A 19,076-nucleotide genomic window follows, 5' to 3' on the forward strand; every position below is an offset into this window, starting at 1 on the left:
TTGCATTTAAAATGATGTGCATTGCATTAAAAATAATGTGCATTGCATTTAAAATGATGTGCATTGCAATAAAAATGATGTGCATTGCATTTAAAATGATGTGCATTGCAATAAAAATGATGTGCATTGCATTTAAAATGATGTGCATTGCATTTAAAATAATGTGCATTGCATTTAAAATAATGTGCTATGCATTTAAAATGATGTGCATTGCATTTAAAATGATGTGCATTGCATTAAAAATGATGTGCATTGCATTTAAAATGGTGTGCATTGCATTTAAAATAATGTGCTATGCATTTAAAATGATGTGCATTGCATTTAAAATGATGTGCATTGCATTTAAAATGATGTGCATTGCATTTAAAATGATGTGCATTGCATTTAAAATGATGTGCATTGCATTTAAAATGATGTGCATTGCATTAAAAATGATGTGCATTGCATTTAAAATGGTGTGCATTGCATTTAAAATAATGTGCTATGCATTTAAAATGATGTGCATTGCATTTAAAACGATGTGCATTGCATTTAAAATGATGTGCATTGCATTTAAAATGATGTGCATTGCATTTAAAATGATGTGCATTGCATTTAAAAAAATGTGCATTGCATTTAAAATAATGTGCATTGCATTTATAATGTGCATTAAAATAATATTGCATTACACTAATAATATGCTTTGCATTCATAATGTGTATTACATTAGTAATGTGCATTGCATTTATAATGTGTGTCTAATTTTTAATGCACAGTGCACTAATAATGTGCATTACCTAATATTGCATTACACTAATAATGTGCATTACAAAAACTAAAATCTCCCAATACTGACATCAGAGGTCTGGAGTCTTTTTAATAAATTTATTATATGAAGAATAATAGATTGGTATCTGCCTGTGTGTGTGTGTTTTAACTCACGTCTGCAGTGATGTTTGCTCGTATTTCTCTCAGCAGGTGTTGTCGATACTGCAGTTTCACTCGCACTGGCACCTTGGCTGAAATAGAAAGATTTTATTAATATTTGTTTGATTTTTGTATATTTTTTTCCATTTATTTTATTATTATAAATATATATTTTTATTGTATTTTTATTTACTTTTTATTAGGTATATATTTTTATATTCATTATTATTAATTGTTAATTTTTTTTTACATTTTTTTATTTATTCTATTATTTCAATAAATTATTTCATTTTATTTTAATTACATTTATTGTGTTTTTTTATATTTATTTTATTTTTCATTTTAAAATGTTATTTAGATTTTTGTTGAATTTTCTATTTAATTTGATTTATTTTTCATTGTATATTTATACATTTATTTATTCATAAATGTTTTTGCATTTTTTTATTTTTATTTATTTTCTCACATTTCATTACATTATTTTATGTTCAGCGCATACTCACAGCTCCCTGGAGGAACGAGTCCCTGCATAATCAGGATGAAATGCAGATTGTTTTCGGTGTCACTGAGCGTCAACATGGCGATTCCACCCATCCCAGAATGCACCTCGTCAGATGTCAGGATTGCACTGAACGTTTCTATCAGGGAAACCACAGTAAACTGATGTTAAACTCCAAACACGTCAAACAGAAAGCAGATTTACGCAAGTTTTAATGCGCACCAGCAAACAGTGCTCTGTGTTTGATTATTCTGCCCTGAAGCTCCTCCTTCCTGTTGTCAGCAGTGGTCATGGAGACGTGCAGTTGTTCCGCCTCCAGCTGCCGCATGTGAGGTTTCGGCACATTCTTCCAGATGCCGCAGATCTGCACATCAAACACAGTTAAACATCTGAGGAAATGCATATTCATTTTATGGTAAATCTTTGTTATATTTTAATTTCAGTATTCCGAATTTTTCATAATTTGTTTCATATTTCTCAAAATGTATCCTCGAAACTGAGTGAGTTTATACTCAACATCTTAGTTCAAGTTTTTGTTCTCGAAACACGACTTTATTCTTGAAATGTATAAATTTTATTTGCAATATTTTATTTAGCCATTTTTTAAAAAAACATGCTTGACCATAATGATTTTCCGTAGCTAAGAAATGTTTCCTTTTATATTAAAATTAATTTTTTTTTAAATAACGCAAACGTATTTCATGTGTATGCTTTTTTAAAAAATTGACATATAATTAGCGATAGTAACTCACCATGTCGTTATCGGCCTGCGGGACTCTGAACTCAAACGCGGTGTTTCCGTCAGTGTCCAGAAATGCAATGAGACTCGGTCTGTTAATTCTGAAACACCACAGAAGAATAACATGAGTAACAACAATAATAAACGAGTAATAAACACTCTTCATTTGACACGCAACACCACATCTGATGCGTGTTTTACCTCTGGAAAGTGATGGAGAAAGTCAGACTTGTTCGAGAAAGTGTAAATCTGGCCCTCGCGACACCACTGGAGCTCGGCAGCCAAGAGTCTGTCACACCCGTCAGCAGCGCCACAAAATCTAAAAAAAAAAACGTAATTAATCTGAAGGTGATTTGAGTGTGTGAATACCTGTGATTATTAAATAACCATATAATTTTGATTATTTTGTCTAATCGCACTTGTTTCGTAAGACTGTGATTGCTGTTACTCCCTTAAAAGGCACAACTCTGTAGTCAACTGTTAACCATCATCAACTCTGTTATCGTCAACTCTGTTAACTTTTATCATCTCTGTTATCGTCAACTTGGTTAAGTATCGTCAACTCTGTTAACTTTTATCAACTCTGTTAACTTTTATCAACTCTGTTATCGTCATCTCAGTTAACTATCATCAGCTGTTATCGTCAACTTGGTTATCGTCAACTCGTTTAACTATCGTCAACTGTTTTTGTCAACTCTTATTGTCAACTCTGTTATCGTCAACTCGGGTTATCTATCGTCAACTCGGTTGACTTTTGTCAACTTTGTTAACTATCATCAACTGTGTTATCGCCAACTCTTTTAATGTCAACTCTGTTAATGTCAACTCTGTTCACTATCATCAACTCTTGATATCGTTTACTTTGTTAACTTCAACTCTGTTAACTGTCATCAACTCTGTTAACTACCATTAACTCTGTTAACGGCAACTCTGTTAACTATCATCAACTCTGTAACGTCAACCCTGTTAACGACCATAATCGTTTATCTATCTTGAACTCTTATCGCCAACTCTTAAATATCATCAACTCAAGGAGCTATTGTTATCTCTGTTAACATCCACTCTTTTAAGTACCATTAACTCTGTTAACGTCAACTCAGTTAAATATCATCAACTCTTGATATTTTCAACTCTGTTAACGTCAACTCTGTTATCATCAACTCTGTTAACATTCATGAACTGTTAACTATCATGAACTCTTATCATCAACTCGTAAATATCGTCAACTCAGTTAACTATCGAAATCTCTTTACTACTATTAACTCTGTTAACGTCAACTCTGTTATCATCAGCTGTGTTAATGATTATGAACTGTTAACTATAATGAACACTTATCGTCAACTAGTAAATATTGTCAACTCCATTAACTATCGCAATCTCTGTTAACATCAACTCTGTTAACTATCATTGACCTTGTTAACTTTGACAGTTAATGTCAACTCTGTTAATGTCAACTCTGTTAACTATCAACTCTGTTATCGTCAACTTGGTTTACTAACGTCAACTCTGTTAATTATCATGAACTCTTGATATTGTTAACTCTGTTAATGTCAACTCTGTTAACGATCATGAACTGTTAACTATCATGAACTCTTATCGTCAACTCAAATATCGTCAACTCTCGTTATCGGTAACTATCGTCGACTCTGTTATCGTCAGCTTTGTTAACTATCATTAACTCTGTTATCGTCAACTCGGTTAACCATCAGCAACTCTGTTAACATCAACTCGGTTAACTATTGCCGACTCTGTTAATGTTTACTTTTAACGTCAACTCTTATCATCAACTCTGTTTACTTTCATCAACTTTTAACTATTGTCAACTCTGTTAACGTCAGCTCTATCAATAACTGTGTTAACTGACGTCAACTGTCAAGTATCATCAACTATGTTACAGGTTAAAAAAATGTTAATTATTAATAATAAACTTGTTTAATAATCGTCAAAAGAACCAAAACACTGGATTAAATCGCTCTAATTGCAGTTATTTCATACACAATCCAAACTACATAATAGTGACCCCTATTGGAGACTCACCGGTGGTGGTGCTGTCTCGAGTGCTGGTGTCCTCGGAGCTGATGTACGATCTGTCGTTGTAGGATTTGTGCAAATCGTCATCTTTTTCCTGGAAGAAATCAAACAGAGACTCGACTTCCTTCCTCCCAGAGTCGCCTGCGGAAAAAAAACACACGAAAAACATCAATTAAACTCTGTCGTCATTAGCTCTGTTTCCATTAAAAGATTAAAGCCCAAACTGGAATATGGCATAAAGCATTAGCAATAGAGCAGTGTTTCCATCACATGAGAAACAGAAGAGAAGAAAATAATCAGTTCAGTGATCGTCAGAGGAATGTAGTCGAGTGCTCAATTCTTTTTTTTTTAGTACTAAGCTGAGTTTTTCTTTTTATATTTTAAAAGGATAGTTCACCCAAAAAGGTGAATTCTGTCAGCCTTTACTCTCCTTTTACTTGATTTAAACCTTCTTTAAGTGTTATTTTATGCAATTGTTTTTAATTATTACTATTTTCAATGAATAATGTCCCTCACAAAGTAGCAGAAAGCACAATGAAGCCAATGTTCAAGAGTCTGAACGTTCCAGCATCCATAAACATGAGCGCTTTTACACCCAACGACCATCCGTCCACACTTTCTGTCATCTGTCACTCAGAAAAACACAGTTGGACACAAGTTTCCATCTTTTTCACACAGTTTTCCTTTCCGTATGATGGTGTGACGGCTTTCCAGAAACGCCAGACTGTGTTTCCATTTGTTCACCATCTGTAGAAACACACACACTCACCTTTTGGGCATGTTTTGCAGCAGTGTCCGGGAAGCAGGACCGGATCGTCGCAGGTCGGATCTGGACAGTCCTGTTTCATATTCCTGCAGCTCACTTTCCCGAAAACCTTCCCTCGCCGGCTCCTCTGCTGCTCAGAGACAAAAACACACTCAGGTGAGTCTTGTTTGTTTATTTATTTGCTTATTGAACTTTTTAAATAATGACAAAATAAAAGTACAGACGTCTGAAAAGAAATTCTGAACTTTAATAACATAATAACAATAATGAAATAATTAATTAATCTATAAATAATGTCAATAAATTCAAATTAAACAATAAAAATAACATTTATTCATTAATTTAGCTTTGGCTTAGTCCCTTATTTATCAGGGGTTGCCACAGTGGAATGAACCGCCAACTATACATATGTCAGGGAAACATCCATACACTCTCACATTAACACAATATCGTTTACTACAGCCAATTTAGTTAATCAGTTTGCCTATAGCGCATGTGTTTGGACTGTGGGGGAAACCAGAGCAGCCGGAGGAAACCCACGCCAACATGGGGAGAACATGCAAACTCCAAACAGAAATGCCAACTGGTTCAGTCGAGATCTCGGACTAGCGACTTTCTTGTTGTGAGGCCACAGTGCTAACCACTGAGCCACTGTGTCACCCGTAAAAATAACAATACATTATAATTAAACAGTTTTATTTGTAAAGCAGCTCTACGGAAGACAACTGCGCCATTATATAACAATTTGGATTCAACATGAATTCAGTTTAGATATGGTGTGAATGTTGCAACTCTAAGAACGCAATTCACATACAATATGGATTCAATTCAGTTTCGTCACAATGTGAATGCTGTAAAGTTAATATATTAAACTAAAAAGAAATGATTTGTAAAGCAACTCTACAAAAACAATTCAGATTGAATAAGGATTCAATTCAGTTTAGTTACAGTGTGAATGCTGCAAAGTTAATAATATATTAAACAAAATTTTATTTGTTGAGCAGCTCTAAAAAACAATTCAGACTTAATTTGAATTCAGTTTAGATATGGTGTGAATGTTGCAACTCTATAAATGCAATTCTCATTTTATATGGATTCAATTCAGTTTAGTTACAATATGAATGCTGCAAAGTTAATCATATATTCGAGTTGTAAAGTTTTATTTGTAAAGAAACTCGACAAATTTAGATTCAATATGGATTCAGTTTAGTTTTTTAAAATGTGAATGTAAAGATGCTATCTTGATCAATAATAAAACTAATTTAATTTTATTTGTGCCATTATGTAACAATTGGATTCAATAAGGATTTGGTTTAAAGATGGTGTGAATGTTCCAACTACAGAAGGCAATTCAGATTTAATATGGATTCAGTTCGGTTTACTGTGTGAATGTAAAATATAAACTTAATTATGAAACTAGTTCAAATTTACTTGTAAAACAGCTCTAAAGAAGACAACTGTGCCATTATAACAATATAGATTCAATATGAATTCAGTTATATATAATGTGAATGTTGCAACTCTGAAAGAAGGCAATTCAGATTTAATATGGATTCAAATCAGTTCAGTTACACTGTAAATGTTGCAAAATTCATCAGTTATGTAGCTAATTCAATATTATTCAGTTTAAGTTATTACTATAAAGCAACTCTACAGAAGGCAATTCGAATTCAATATAGATTCAATTCGGATTAGTCACAGTGTGAATGTTGCAAAACTCATCAGTAATGAAAGTAACTTTCAGCTCTACAGAAGACAACTGTGCTATTATACAACTTTTTAGATTAAGTTTAGTCAGGTTTTTACCATAAAGCGACACTACACAAGACAATTTGGATTCAATATGGATTAATTTTAGTTTACAATGTGAATGTAAAATTGCAAACTTGACCAATTATGAAACGAATTCCATTTTATTTGTAACAAAACAACAATTCAGGCTTTCTATGAATTCAATTCAGATATGGTGTGAAGGTTGCAACTGCCAAAAGGCAATTCCTATTTAATATGTATTTAGTTCGGTTTTCTGTGTGAATGTAAAATGCAAACTTAATTAATTTTACTTGTAAAGCAGCTCTACAGAAGACAACTGTGCCATTATATGAGAATTCAGATTTAATATGAATTCAGTTTAGATATGGTGTGAATGTTGCAACTCTACAAGAAGGCAATTCAGATTCAATATGGATTTAGTTCAGTTACACTGTGAATGTTGCAAAAGTCATCAATTATGTAGCTAATTTAATATTATTTGTAAAGCAACTCTACAAAAACAAATCAGATTCAATTTGGATTCAGTTTAGTCTGGTTTTTACTATAAAGTAACACTACAGAAGCAATTTGGATTCACTGTGGATTCAATTAGCTTTAGTAACAGTATGAATGTTGCAGTTTATCAGTTATGAAATCAACTCAATTTTATTTGTAAAGAAGCCATTTGTATACAGATTCAATATGTTTTGATTTTAGATATGGTGTGAATGTTGTAACTCTACAAGCAGGTAATTCACATTCAATATGAATTCAATTCAGTTTAGTTACAGTGTGATTGCTGTAAAGATAATATTACATTAAACCAAAAAAAAAATTGTAAAGCAACTCTAAAAAGACAATTCAGATTCAATATCGATTCAGTTTAGTCAAGTTCTTACTATAAAGCAGGGGTCACCAATCTCAGTCCTGGAGGGCCGATGTCCCTGCTAGGTTTAGCTCCAACTGGCCTCAACACACCTGTCTGAATGTTTCAAGTATACCGAGTAGGACCTTGATTAGCCTGTTCAGGTGTGTTTGATTAGAGTTGGAGCTAAAATCTGCAGGACACCGACCCTCCAGGAACAAGTTTGGTGACCACTGCTATAAAGCAACGCTACAGACGGCAATTTGGATTCAATGTGGCTTTAATTAGCTCTAGTTACAGTGCGATTGTTGCTAAGATATGAAACTTATTCAATTTTATTTGTACAAAATAAAACAAATAATGGTACAAATTTCATTTGTTCCATTATATAACCTTAAGATTCAATATGATTTATATTTAGATATGGTGTGAATGTTGCAACTCTACAAGAAGGTGATTCAGACTCAATATGGATTCAATTCGGTTTTCTGTGTGCATGAATTAGTTTCATACTTGATCAAACTTGCATTTTTACAGTTTTATTCAACCCAAGCTCATTCTGGAAACGTAGCCCCGCGGACGTTTCTGGAGAGCGCGATTTACGTGGCCGGAGGTACGTATGGCCGCGTTTAGTTTTTTCCGAGCGAACACTGCGGGGCGGTGTGACGCCGCTCCGCTCCTCCTCTTCTCGCTCGTCGGCTGACGGCTCGCCTCCGTGTGGAGGGCTTTCCCGCTGTAACCAGTTTGTCCGCTTAGCTCGCAGCATTACGTCGGCGGAGGCCTGGAGGAGGAGGAGCCAGCCACAGGGACGACCGGGATCGAGTCCGGGGATGAGCGGTTCCAGAAATCAGGTAAGATGAAAAACAGAATCCAAAAAATAAGCGCGAGAATGCGGCGAGATCCGAAAACGCGGTCAAAATCAAAGACAAGGGCTTTTGCTTTTTTTAATTTTTCTGGACGGCTTTTGCAAACCGTCGCTTGGGTTTAGGGAAGGAGGTGGAGGAGGAAGAGGAGGGCGGCCGGGTCGCCCGATTGGCCGGCCGCCCGGTCGATCGTTCAGCCAGTCAGTCGGACAGACGGTCGCTCCACAGCGGCCTCCGCCGGCTTTTCACGCGAGAACAGCGCAGCCATGAACGACACGCGCTCCCGAGAGGCGTTCGAGACGCGAAAAAGCGCGCACAGCGGCCTCTTGTGGATTCGCGAAAACAAAAACTCGAATACGTACCTCCCGGGACATATTTCGCGGTCTGCAAAAACGTCTACGTTTCCACAATGAGCCCGGGTTGGTTTTATTTGTAAAGCAGTTCTACAGAAGACAATAACTACAACTATTTGGATTTAATATGAATTCAATTTAGATATGGTGTGAATGTTGCAACTCAGCAGCAGAAGTCAATTCAGATTCAATATAGATTTCAAACTGAACTGTGCACAACTCACCGGCTCACAATGACACATAACGCAGTGCATCACACCAAACGGCTCTCCGAGATCTGGATGCCACGTGTCTTCCAGAGAGTAAAAGCGGCCACCGAAGGAGCAACCTGATTGAGACAATAAACAAAAGCAGCGTGAGACTTTCGAGACGTTTACCCCGCATTTGTGTCTGGAATCGGGAATGTGAACAAATCAGCCTCAAATGGCCCTTTCCCAGCCAAACCGTCAAGAGCACCAACTAAAACGAGTTGTCCTCCAAACGAAATCACATTTGCACATTCCCATGTTTCAGTAACCAAAACATCTCCTCGGCTTTGTTTTGAAGACAGAATGAGAGATTGGAGTAAATTTGGCCTTTATTGCATGTGGAATGAGGTCAGTGATCATCAGTTGCCGTTTACAGCCTGCATTTTATTGAGCGAGACTATTAAACAATTTATTGTTAAGCTAAACACTTTCAAAGACACGCACGTAAACTGTCATATAAGGAGGTACATCATAATAAATGCCCACAGCTTGTGCCATTGCATCAAAGCAATGGTGTTTGTGAGGTTATTAAAGTTTGCATTGATGGTTTTATACAGAATACAGCTTTTTTCTGTGCACGCACCATTAAGTTGGTTCTAATTGAAATCCAAATGGTATTTAAAAGAGATTTAAGTCTTTAAATACCTTTATTAAAACATGAAAAGCTTAACATGCATCTAACGAATAATATAGCAAGTGAAAGATTTAAGATTAAAACACTGTTACGTCATTTCTAAGGTTTTAAATGAGTGTTTTTGATATCTTATACATTGATTATAATTGCAACTTTTTAAGCAAGGCAAGCTTATTAGTTTTGACACCTGATTAAAACCAGGAAAAATGTCTCTGTTTGGAAAAGCACCAGGTCAACATCAATAATGATAATAAATTATAATAATACGCATCAGAACTGACGAATGTAGCTACTAAAGAATCCTTTACAGCTGGGCATTGTGGCATTATTTTTATCTTTTTACTTTTATGCCTTTTAAACACCAGATGCATTTATGTGTTTCTGCAAAACTAGAGATTAAAAGTATTTTCTGGAGGTTTTTGGCTTCAGTTTTTTCATTAGATGCAAGTAAAAAAAATGCAATTGGAACTAAATTGGTATTTTAATATGGTTTTGTAATATGTTATTTTAAAAAAGCATCTGGTTGTTTAAATGCACTTACAGCGAAATGTTTATTATAAAACAATTGTTGAATATATTTTGAAGTTAATAACTGTTATAATTGGTTTCACATTCTGCGACAATGTATGAGTTTCTAATAAACTAGAGATTAACATGTATTTTTTAAAAGTTTTGGCTCCTGCTTTTTACTTCAATACAAATGAAAAGGTTCTAATTAGAAACCAAATGGATTTATTTTTATTATATGCCACTTTAAAAACATCCGATGCTTTAAAGAGCTATAAAATGTATCTTCCAAAAAAACCATAAATCAACTCAAGAACAACTGAAGGATTGAAAAAAAAAAAACTTTTTTGATGTTTTAATCTGTGTCATGTTCTTCAAGTCTGGTTTTATTTTGTTTGTTTTTTCTATTATATAGACACACAAAAAGTGTCTATTTGCTCAAATGAAAAAAATAAATACTACAGTAATTTACAGTAAAAACTAATGTTTTATCTATATTATAGTGAAATACTTGAATTTATTTGTTGTGGTAATTCTATAGTTGCTAATTGGTAATAAAACAACTACAGTCATATAAACAAATTGCCAAAAAATAGACCAGAGATTATTATAGTAAAAATGTAATAGTTAATATCACAGTATGCTGGAGCATTCATTATCAAACAGATGTAAATACTATGCTGTATTTATGTACACTGTAAACCTTAATGTGTCTTAAACAATCAAGTAAAGTTGACTGAACATTACTTAAAATTTTGCTAAAAATATTAGTGAATTTAACTTATATGCAATGAAAAGGCATAAACTTAAGATTTCTAGTGTGGTAAGCACAAAATCGCAATTAATCCTTTGAAAAAAAAAGTTGTTTTAAATGTAGTCTAATTCTAATGTGCAACCTTTTAGTGCAAGGTCTTTTTTTTAATCAATAAACAAGGCTTCATGTATAATTATTTACCATAATGGGAATAAATGGCTCCTTATTTTTCTTTTAAACATTTTTTTTTTTTCAAAGTATATAATTACACACACGGACACACACACTAAACTGAACAGTTTAAGTATAATATACCAAACCGGCAAGTTAAATAAACTTAAATATGCAAGTTTTGGGAGACTCTATCACTCAATAAAATTAAGGCAACGAGTGTACCCAATTAATTTCGTTCAGTCAACTTATTAGGGTTTTCAGTGTAGTTATGTTATTTAAAAGGCATCTGTTGTTTTAAAGACCTGTAACGATATATCTAGATTGAGGTAAAGTTGGTTTTATGTGGAAACTTGTGTCTATATATTGTTTATTATGCTACTTTGAATATTGGATCTGAAATCACATGCAAGTATGACTTTCATCAGCACAATTTATTTGACTGTGAACATTGTTGATAGTCATTGGATGCTAATATGATTTTCCTATTAAGAATTTTCTGATTTTCTGACATTATAATTAAGTAAATAATGTAAATGTGTGAAGATAAAGCCAACTTTACCTCAATCGGTAGAAACTGAAGTATAATACAGTATTTATTACACTTTTTCACTTCACTAATACTACAGAATGCTGGAGCGTACATTATTAAAGAGCTGTAAATACTATACAGAATAATACACTGCACTATAGCTAAATAGATATACTTATAGCTATGTTTTTTAAAAGGCATCTGTTGTTTTAAATGTAAACCTAGCTTCCTAATAACAATATAGATGAGGTAAAGCTGGTTTCATGTGAAATCTTGTGTCAGTGTCTATATTGTTTATTACACTACTTTAAATACTGGGTCTGAAATCACATGCAAGTATGACTTAAAAACAACATTAGCACTATTTATTTAACCGTGAACAATGTTGATTGTCATTAACTACTAACATGAATTTGCAAATAATACTTCTTTTCTGGCATTATATTATTAAGTACAAAGTCCAAATATGTGAAGATAAAGCCAACTTTACCTCAAAAGAGTAGAAACTAAAGTATAATACAGTATTACACTTTACCTCTTCACTATAGAAAATATTTCAGTATGCTAACTATATTTATATAGTTATTTTAAAGCATCTGTTTTTTAAAGATAACCCCAAATTACAATATAGCTAGCTACAAACTCAAGAGCACAGTCTAAAACTTGTAAAAGGAAGCTGTACTGTACTTTGTAGGTTACAGTATTGTTATATAAGGTTGTTTTTCCTCTCTTACCGGATAATCCTTTGGAAATCATGGGTTCTCTCTCGGGCTGGATGGGCAGCGCGGGTGTCTTGAGTCTCGATCCGTGCACAGATGCGATAATAACGGACAGCAGAATCCACAGCAGCCCCTCCATCATCCACACCACCTTCAACTCCTCAGACAAACACTATCGCTACTAATACTGCACAGATCGACAATATTCTCTCAGAAAGTGTAGTTCGGCGAGTTCTGGAGCTCTGACTGAAGTTTTCTGCGTGTATGTACCGTTTTGTAGTGTCGGTGCGCGATCTGCGTTTGCGCGTTTGCTCTAACGGTTCCCATTTTTATACGGCGCTCGTAAAGGGGGCGTGATGGGGGCGTGGCTTTGATGGCCAGAACATCACCTGCGAGTATTGATTTAATACACATTCACTAACACACACACACACACACACACACACAGCAATGAAACACACGCTTGTCTATTGAACCAGATGAGTTCAGTTCTCAAAAATATGATGGATATTTATTATAAAATATGAAAAAATTCAAAACATGACATTATTTTATCCCATGAACAGCATTATTGTACAGTTTTAGTATCATTCATTCATTTTCCTTTAGCTTAGTCCCTTTATTAATCAAGGGTCAGAATGAACCACCAACTATTCCGGCATATGTTTTACACAGCGGATGCCCTTCCAACTGCAACCCAGTACTGGAAAATACCCATAGACACTCATTCACACACACACATACACTACGGCCAGTTTAGTTGATCAATTCCCCTATAGCGCATGTGTTTGGACTGTGGGGGAAACCGAAGCACATGGAGGAAACCCACGCCAACTCGGGGAGAACATGCAAACTCCACACAGAAATGCCTACTGACCCAGCTGGGACTTGAAACAGAGACCTTCCTGCTGAGGCCACAGTGCTAATCACTGAGCCACCGTGTCATCTTGTGTGTAACTAATTCTAGTTTTTATAGTTAATGAGGTTTACAAATATGGACAAGCTCAATGTTGAGTCAAAATAAGGACAAATTCAACCACTGGGTTAAATTTGGCCCTTTTTTCTATTCTGATTTGAGTTGAAATAACCCAGCATTATTACGGTCTAAAAATTTACCTAAAAGTGGAAAAGTGCAGCTTAAATGCTGATGGAATGGACTTAAAGGCTATTTGTTGATTATTTCATCTTAAACAATAATGGGTTGTTTTAAAACAAATATGGGTCAAACCTAGCAATGAGTCAAAATACGGACAAACTCAACCATTGGATTAAATTTGGTCATTTTCTTTTAAACTTTGGGTTGAAATAAACCAGCATGTTTTGATCAGTCATGTACAAACCCAAATGCTGAGTCAAATACATTTTATTCAAAAGTCAACCCAAATGGTTGCAATAACCCAGCATTTTCAGAGTATAAAATGTGTCAGAATGAGGAAAAGTGCAACTTAAATAAAAAAATAATCACTGGCTCTTTAACAAATACTGGGTTGTTTTAACCCAAATATGGACAATCCCAGCGTTAAGTTAAAATATTGACAAACTCTACCTGTGGGTTAAATTTGGGCTTTCTTCCCAATTTGGGGTTAATTAAACCAACATTTTTTATCAAATATTGACAAACTCAAATGTTGGGTTAAATACATTTTATAAAAAAAAATAATAACCCAAATTGGAATTGTCTTCGGCCAACATAGGATTGAAATAACCCAGCATATTTTAGGGTCTAATATGTCTCAGAATGAGGAAAAGTGCAGCAAAAACTAAAATTTATTGTAAAAAAAGTATGGGTTGTTTTAACCTAAATATAGGTAAAACCAGGTATTGATTCAAAAATGGACAAATTCAGTCACTGGGTTAAATTGGGCCCTTTTTTCTAATTTGGGTTGAAATAACCCAGCATTTCTAAACTCGAAAAATGTGTCAGAATGAGGAAAGTGTAGCTTAAATAATGCAGAAGTGAAAATAAAGGGTATTCATTGGCTTTTTCTCTCTAAGAAAATGCTGTGTCAATTTACCACAAATATGGGTTATATCTAGCATTGAGTCAAAATATATGGACAAACTCATTGGGTTAAATTCGGGCCTTTTTCCTAATGTGGGATTAAATAAACCAGCATCTTCTTTTATCAAATATGGACAAACCCAAATATTGGGTTAAACCAACATAGGGTTGAAATAACCCAGAATTGTTTAGAGTCTAAAATGTGTCAGAAGGAAGAAAAGTACAACTTAATGCAGGAGAAATGAAAATAAAGGCTGTTGATTGGCTTTTCTCCTGGGTTGTTTTACACAAATATGGGTCAAACCTTGGGACATTGGATTTGACCAACATAGCTATGAAATAACCCAACATTTTAGGGTCTAAAAATGTGTTAGAAAGTGGAAAAGTGCAGCTTAAGTGCTGGAGAAATTATATGTTGTTTGGCTCTTTCGCTCCAAAAATACTTGGCCATTTTAACAGAGATATGGGTCGAACATAGCATTGAGTCAAAATATAAACCGTATCAATATCAACCGTTAGGTTAAATTTGGCTCTTTTTCTAATTTGTGTCAGAATTAGGAACTATAATGAAAATAAAGGTTATTTGTTGATTCGTTAATGCTAAAAATGCTGGGTTGTTTTAACCCAAAAATGGGTCAAACCTAGAGTCAAAATATGGACTAACTCAGATTTGGGCCTTTTCTTAAATCTAAATAAACAAGCCTTTTTAGCTTCAAAAATGTGTCAGAAAGTGTAAAAGTGCAGCTTAAATGTTGCAAAAATGTAATTATTTGCTGATTCTTTCACTGTAAAAATGCTGGGTCATTTTAACCTAAATATGTGTTGAGTCGAAATATGGATATTAGGTTAAATTTGGCCCATTTTGCTAATTTGTGTTGAAATAAGCCACCATTTTATGTATTTACAGTGTGTGTGTGTGTGTGTGTGTGTGTGTGTGTGTGTGTGTGTGTGTGTGTGTGCGTGCATGCTCTTCATTTGAATGCGCTGGAAGCTCCATCAGCCCCCTGCTTAAATCAAAGGCTGAGCAGGAGTCCTTTCTTCCTCTGCACTTCCTACACAAGAAACCCCCTGAATGCATGAGAAGAACCAGGCTCTTTCTTTCAGCAGAACAATGACAGTTCTCTAGGAACCAAAAGCAATTATATTTCCCTCACTAGGACAAACTCTTGATGACGAGGAGAAACTCGGCCACTTTTGAAGTGAAAAGCGAGCCCTCACAGAATCATACAGAGTTCATGTATGACTTTCATCTCATTAACCTCAAAAGATCAAGGCTTTTGTTGTTTGCTAATTGATTTCCTTTACAAATAATAGATGTTTTTGATGTTGCTTTTTGATTAACGCAGAGTATAGGCTAGAAGTGGAGTTTATTTACATTTAAATTTGTTAAATTTGTAAATTTGTTATGTAAAAGTAATTAGTTAAGTTGTTTATTAATTAGCTACCACTAAAAAATCCTGGTTGCCTTCAATTTTTAAGCTTAATCTAATTGACCCTATAAGTCCATTGAACTTATGTATATTATTTTAGTATAACACAATATTTATCTATCTATCTATCTATCTATCTATCTATCTATCTATCTATCTATCTATCTATCTATCTATCTATCTATATATATATATATAAGTAACTTATTATTATGCTGTTATGTTAAACTGACTTAAAACAGCTCGCTTAACTCATAAATTTAAGTTAGAACATGATTAACTTAATGTAATAATTTACAATGACCTAAAAACATGAAGTCACAACTAATTGATCGTATTTTTACAGTGTAGGGTTAAAAAAATTACAAATAAAATAAACAAAAAATATTTATTTGATTATTTTTAACAAATTATTTTTTAAATCAAACACTACTTAAATTAGATTTAAAAATGTAAAAATAAGCAATTAAATAACATAAAATTTCTCAAATTAAAATGCGGAAAACTGTATAGGTATATCTACTAAAAAGAAATATTAAGATATTTTTTAAAATCATTAAAATAACACTACAAAAAACTATAGGTATGTGTACTAATTTAAAATAAGAAATAAAATACTAAAACCAAAATGAGAACAACAATATAGGCATTTTACTAATTAAAAATACGAAATGTAACCCCAAAACTTTAACTAAATTAATTAAATTAAAAATGTAAACCTATATTTATATTAATTTACACTAAATTTATAATTAAAATATAATGAATAAAATCGCTAAAGCTCATTTTTTAGAAAGAGAAAAGGGGAAAACAACAATCAAATCTAATTATCAAAACTCCAGTAGTCGCTGATGCTAGTTGTAATGGGTTAAATCAGGTGGAAATAGCTCTTTAAGATAACAATCGCAGATTAACGCTGTTTACAATGCTAGATAACATCAGTCGGAAACAAATCTCGACATTTTCCCTTCAAACTCCAACAACCACAACAATAAAAGCAATAAAATAATAATAATACACTCAACAGAATGATGTGTTGTTGTAACCCAACACTGGGTCGAAAAGTGTTATTTAAAATAGCTTACATATAAAAATCAACCGAACTGATAGGCTAAGACAACCCAGCATTTTTAGACTGTAAAAATAATAGCCTAATAATAATAATACACTCCATGTTAATAATGTTGTTATTCGACTATATTTATTATTATTACACTAAATAAGGTTGGGTCAAATGGACAAACGAAACTGAAATGTATAATTTTATTAAATTATGCCTACATTTAAACGAGAATTTTTAACACAAAGTTGGATTACGACAACTCAATATGTTAACGATGACAATAATTGATAACAATAATAAACAGGCCTATAATGATAATAGATTTTGTAGATCGTGTTGGAGGGTCTTCCCTGTCTCTGTGTGAGTGATTATGGGGTCATTTCCCCTCAGCAGGGTTTGAAAGGCTCTAAATGATTGCGGATAATGGAATAATAAAATAACAAACTAATAAAAAGCGTCCGAAAGCGCGGAGCGGCCCGTATTACAGTGGATCCGGAAAGCTGCGGTTCCCCGCGGGCCCGCATGCAGATGTTAAACGCGCCTATTGAGCCACTATACATGAGAAAGACGAGCGCAATAAAGTCCAGCGGGGAGCGAGGGTGAACACAGGACACACACACTGATATTCAACTTGTTCTCATTTCACTCTCACATTAGATTAGAAATATGCTACACCACGTAGCCATATTGTCTTCAGGAAACTCCTAAAGCTGATTTTCGCGCGCGCGGGCTTTTACTCAATGAAGGCGCGGTACACTTTTACCCTTAATTAGCCGTTTTCCCCATTTTGTTAAGTTTTTTCCTTCATGTATGCTGTTGAATTGTGTTACTATGTAGTACTTACTATGTCTACTATGAGACCTTGCTCAACTTTTAATGCTGAAAAGTTAAATTTTTAATAGTCATTTTTAATATAAGTGCTATTTTGTTTGGACTGTTGTTGTAGGCGCGAAATGGAGGCGCGAAAGCCTCGTAATAAACTGCCATTAACATTTATGTTATTTAAAAATTTCTGCTAAATATAGTTTTTATACAATATACGGTTTACTATGTCATTAAAAGTCACTTTGGTAAGTTTTAACACCTGAAGTCGACATATATCATTCATAACAGCAAATAAACTAACAAAAAAAGTTTTTCCATTGTAGGAGTATCTAATACATTTTTTAAATTAGTTGTAATATATTTTATGTAAGTGATACAGACCTAATGTGCAGAATATGCTGAATGTTTTAAGGGTTTATTCTGTGATAACCACCATTCTGACTGTATATTATACCAATTATTACAGCCCTACATGCCACAAAACTAAACCAATAGACACAAAACTAGAGGGTTAATAATTTACACTAACTCTTTAATCAAATGTAAAAGGGGAAGAGGCTAAAATAAGGGAACATTTATTTTAAATGAAGGCTATTTGTTGATTCTTTTCTTGTAAGAAAAAATGCTGCGTCACTTTAACACAAATATGGGTGAAACATTGAGTCAAAATATAGACAAACACAACCATTGTGTTAAATAAACCAGAAAAAAATGTGTCGGAAAGAGGAAAAGTGTTGCTCAAATGCTGGAGAAATAAAAATAGAAACTATTCATTGATTTTATTTTCATTCTAAATAAATATTGAGTCATTTTAACATTTTAAAACTCAAACATTGAATTAAATTTGGGGCTTTTCCATAATTTGGGTTGAAATAACTTAGTATTAGAGTCTAAAAATGTGTCAGAATTAGCACAAAAAAGGCTATTCGTTGATTCTTCTAAAAAAAACAGTTTGGTCGTTTCAACCCAAATATGGATAATCTCTAACATTTGCGCTAAATTGGGTGCTTTTCTAATTTAGGTTGAAATAACTTAGCATTAGAGTCTAAAAAATCTGTCAGAATTAGGAGCTATAATGAAAATAAAAGCTATTTGTTGATTCTTCTTAAAATTGTTGGGTTGTTTTAACCCATTATGGGTCAAACCCAGTGCTGGGCCTTTTTAATTTGCGTTGAAATTTGAAGAATTTTTAGGGTAAAAAATGTGTCATAAAGAGGAAAAGTGCTGCTTAAATGTGGGAAATTAGATTATTTGTTGATTCTTTTACTGTAAAAATGCTGGGTCGTTTTAACCTTAATATGGGTCAAAGAAATATGGCTGGATGCAGCTTACTTGTATTATTATTAAATTATAATCGCTTGTTATGGAAAAACATCTCATAATTTGACTATTCCGAGTCAATGTGCGCTGTGAAATG

General features: G+C 33.7%; 1 protein-coding gene across 2 annotated transcripts in view; it reads right to left on the reverse strand.

Annotated features, from left to right (window-relative positions):
• The window catches only part of chrd (chordin), a 33,949-nt gene extending 21,306 nt beyond the window's left edge, over positions 1 to 12,643 (reverse strand). Inside the window, exons 1-9 of one of the 2 annotated variants that reach the window (XR_012390362.1) lie at positions 12,355 to 12,643; positions 8,999 to 9,102; positions 4,945 to 5,071; positions 4,182 to 4,316; positions 2,346 to 2,463; positions 2,158 to 2,245; positions 1,628 to 1,769; positions 1,410 to 1,544; positions 922 to 998 (exon numbers count right to left, since the gene is read on the reverse strand). Coding sequence is in view for 1 of the 2 variants with exons in the window: in NM_130973.3 (NP_571048.2) it covers positions 922 to 998; positions 1,410 to 1,544; positions 1,628 to 1,769; positions 2,158 to 2,245; positions 2,346 to 2,463; positions 4,182 to 4,316; positions 4,945 to 5,071; positions 8,999 to 9,102; positions 12,355 to 12,481 (1,053 nt within the window). In the remaining variant the exon portion in view is untranslated. 2 annotated transcript variants of the gene reach the window in all.
• Between the last annotated feature and the right edge of the window lie 6,433 nt (positions 12,644 to 19,076).

The sequence above is a fragment of the Danio rerio genome, chromosome 15, assembly GCF_049306965.1.
Source record: "Danio rerio strain Tuebingen ecotype United States chromosome 15, GRCz12tu, whole genome shotgun sequence".
In the NCBI taxonomy this organism is placed as follows: Eukaryota; Metazoa; Chordata; class Actinopteri; order Cypriniformes; family Danionidae; genus Danio; species Danio rerio.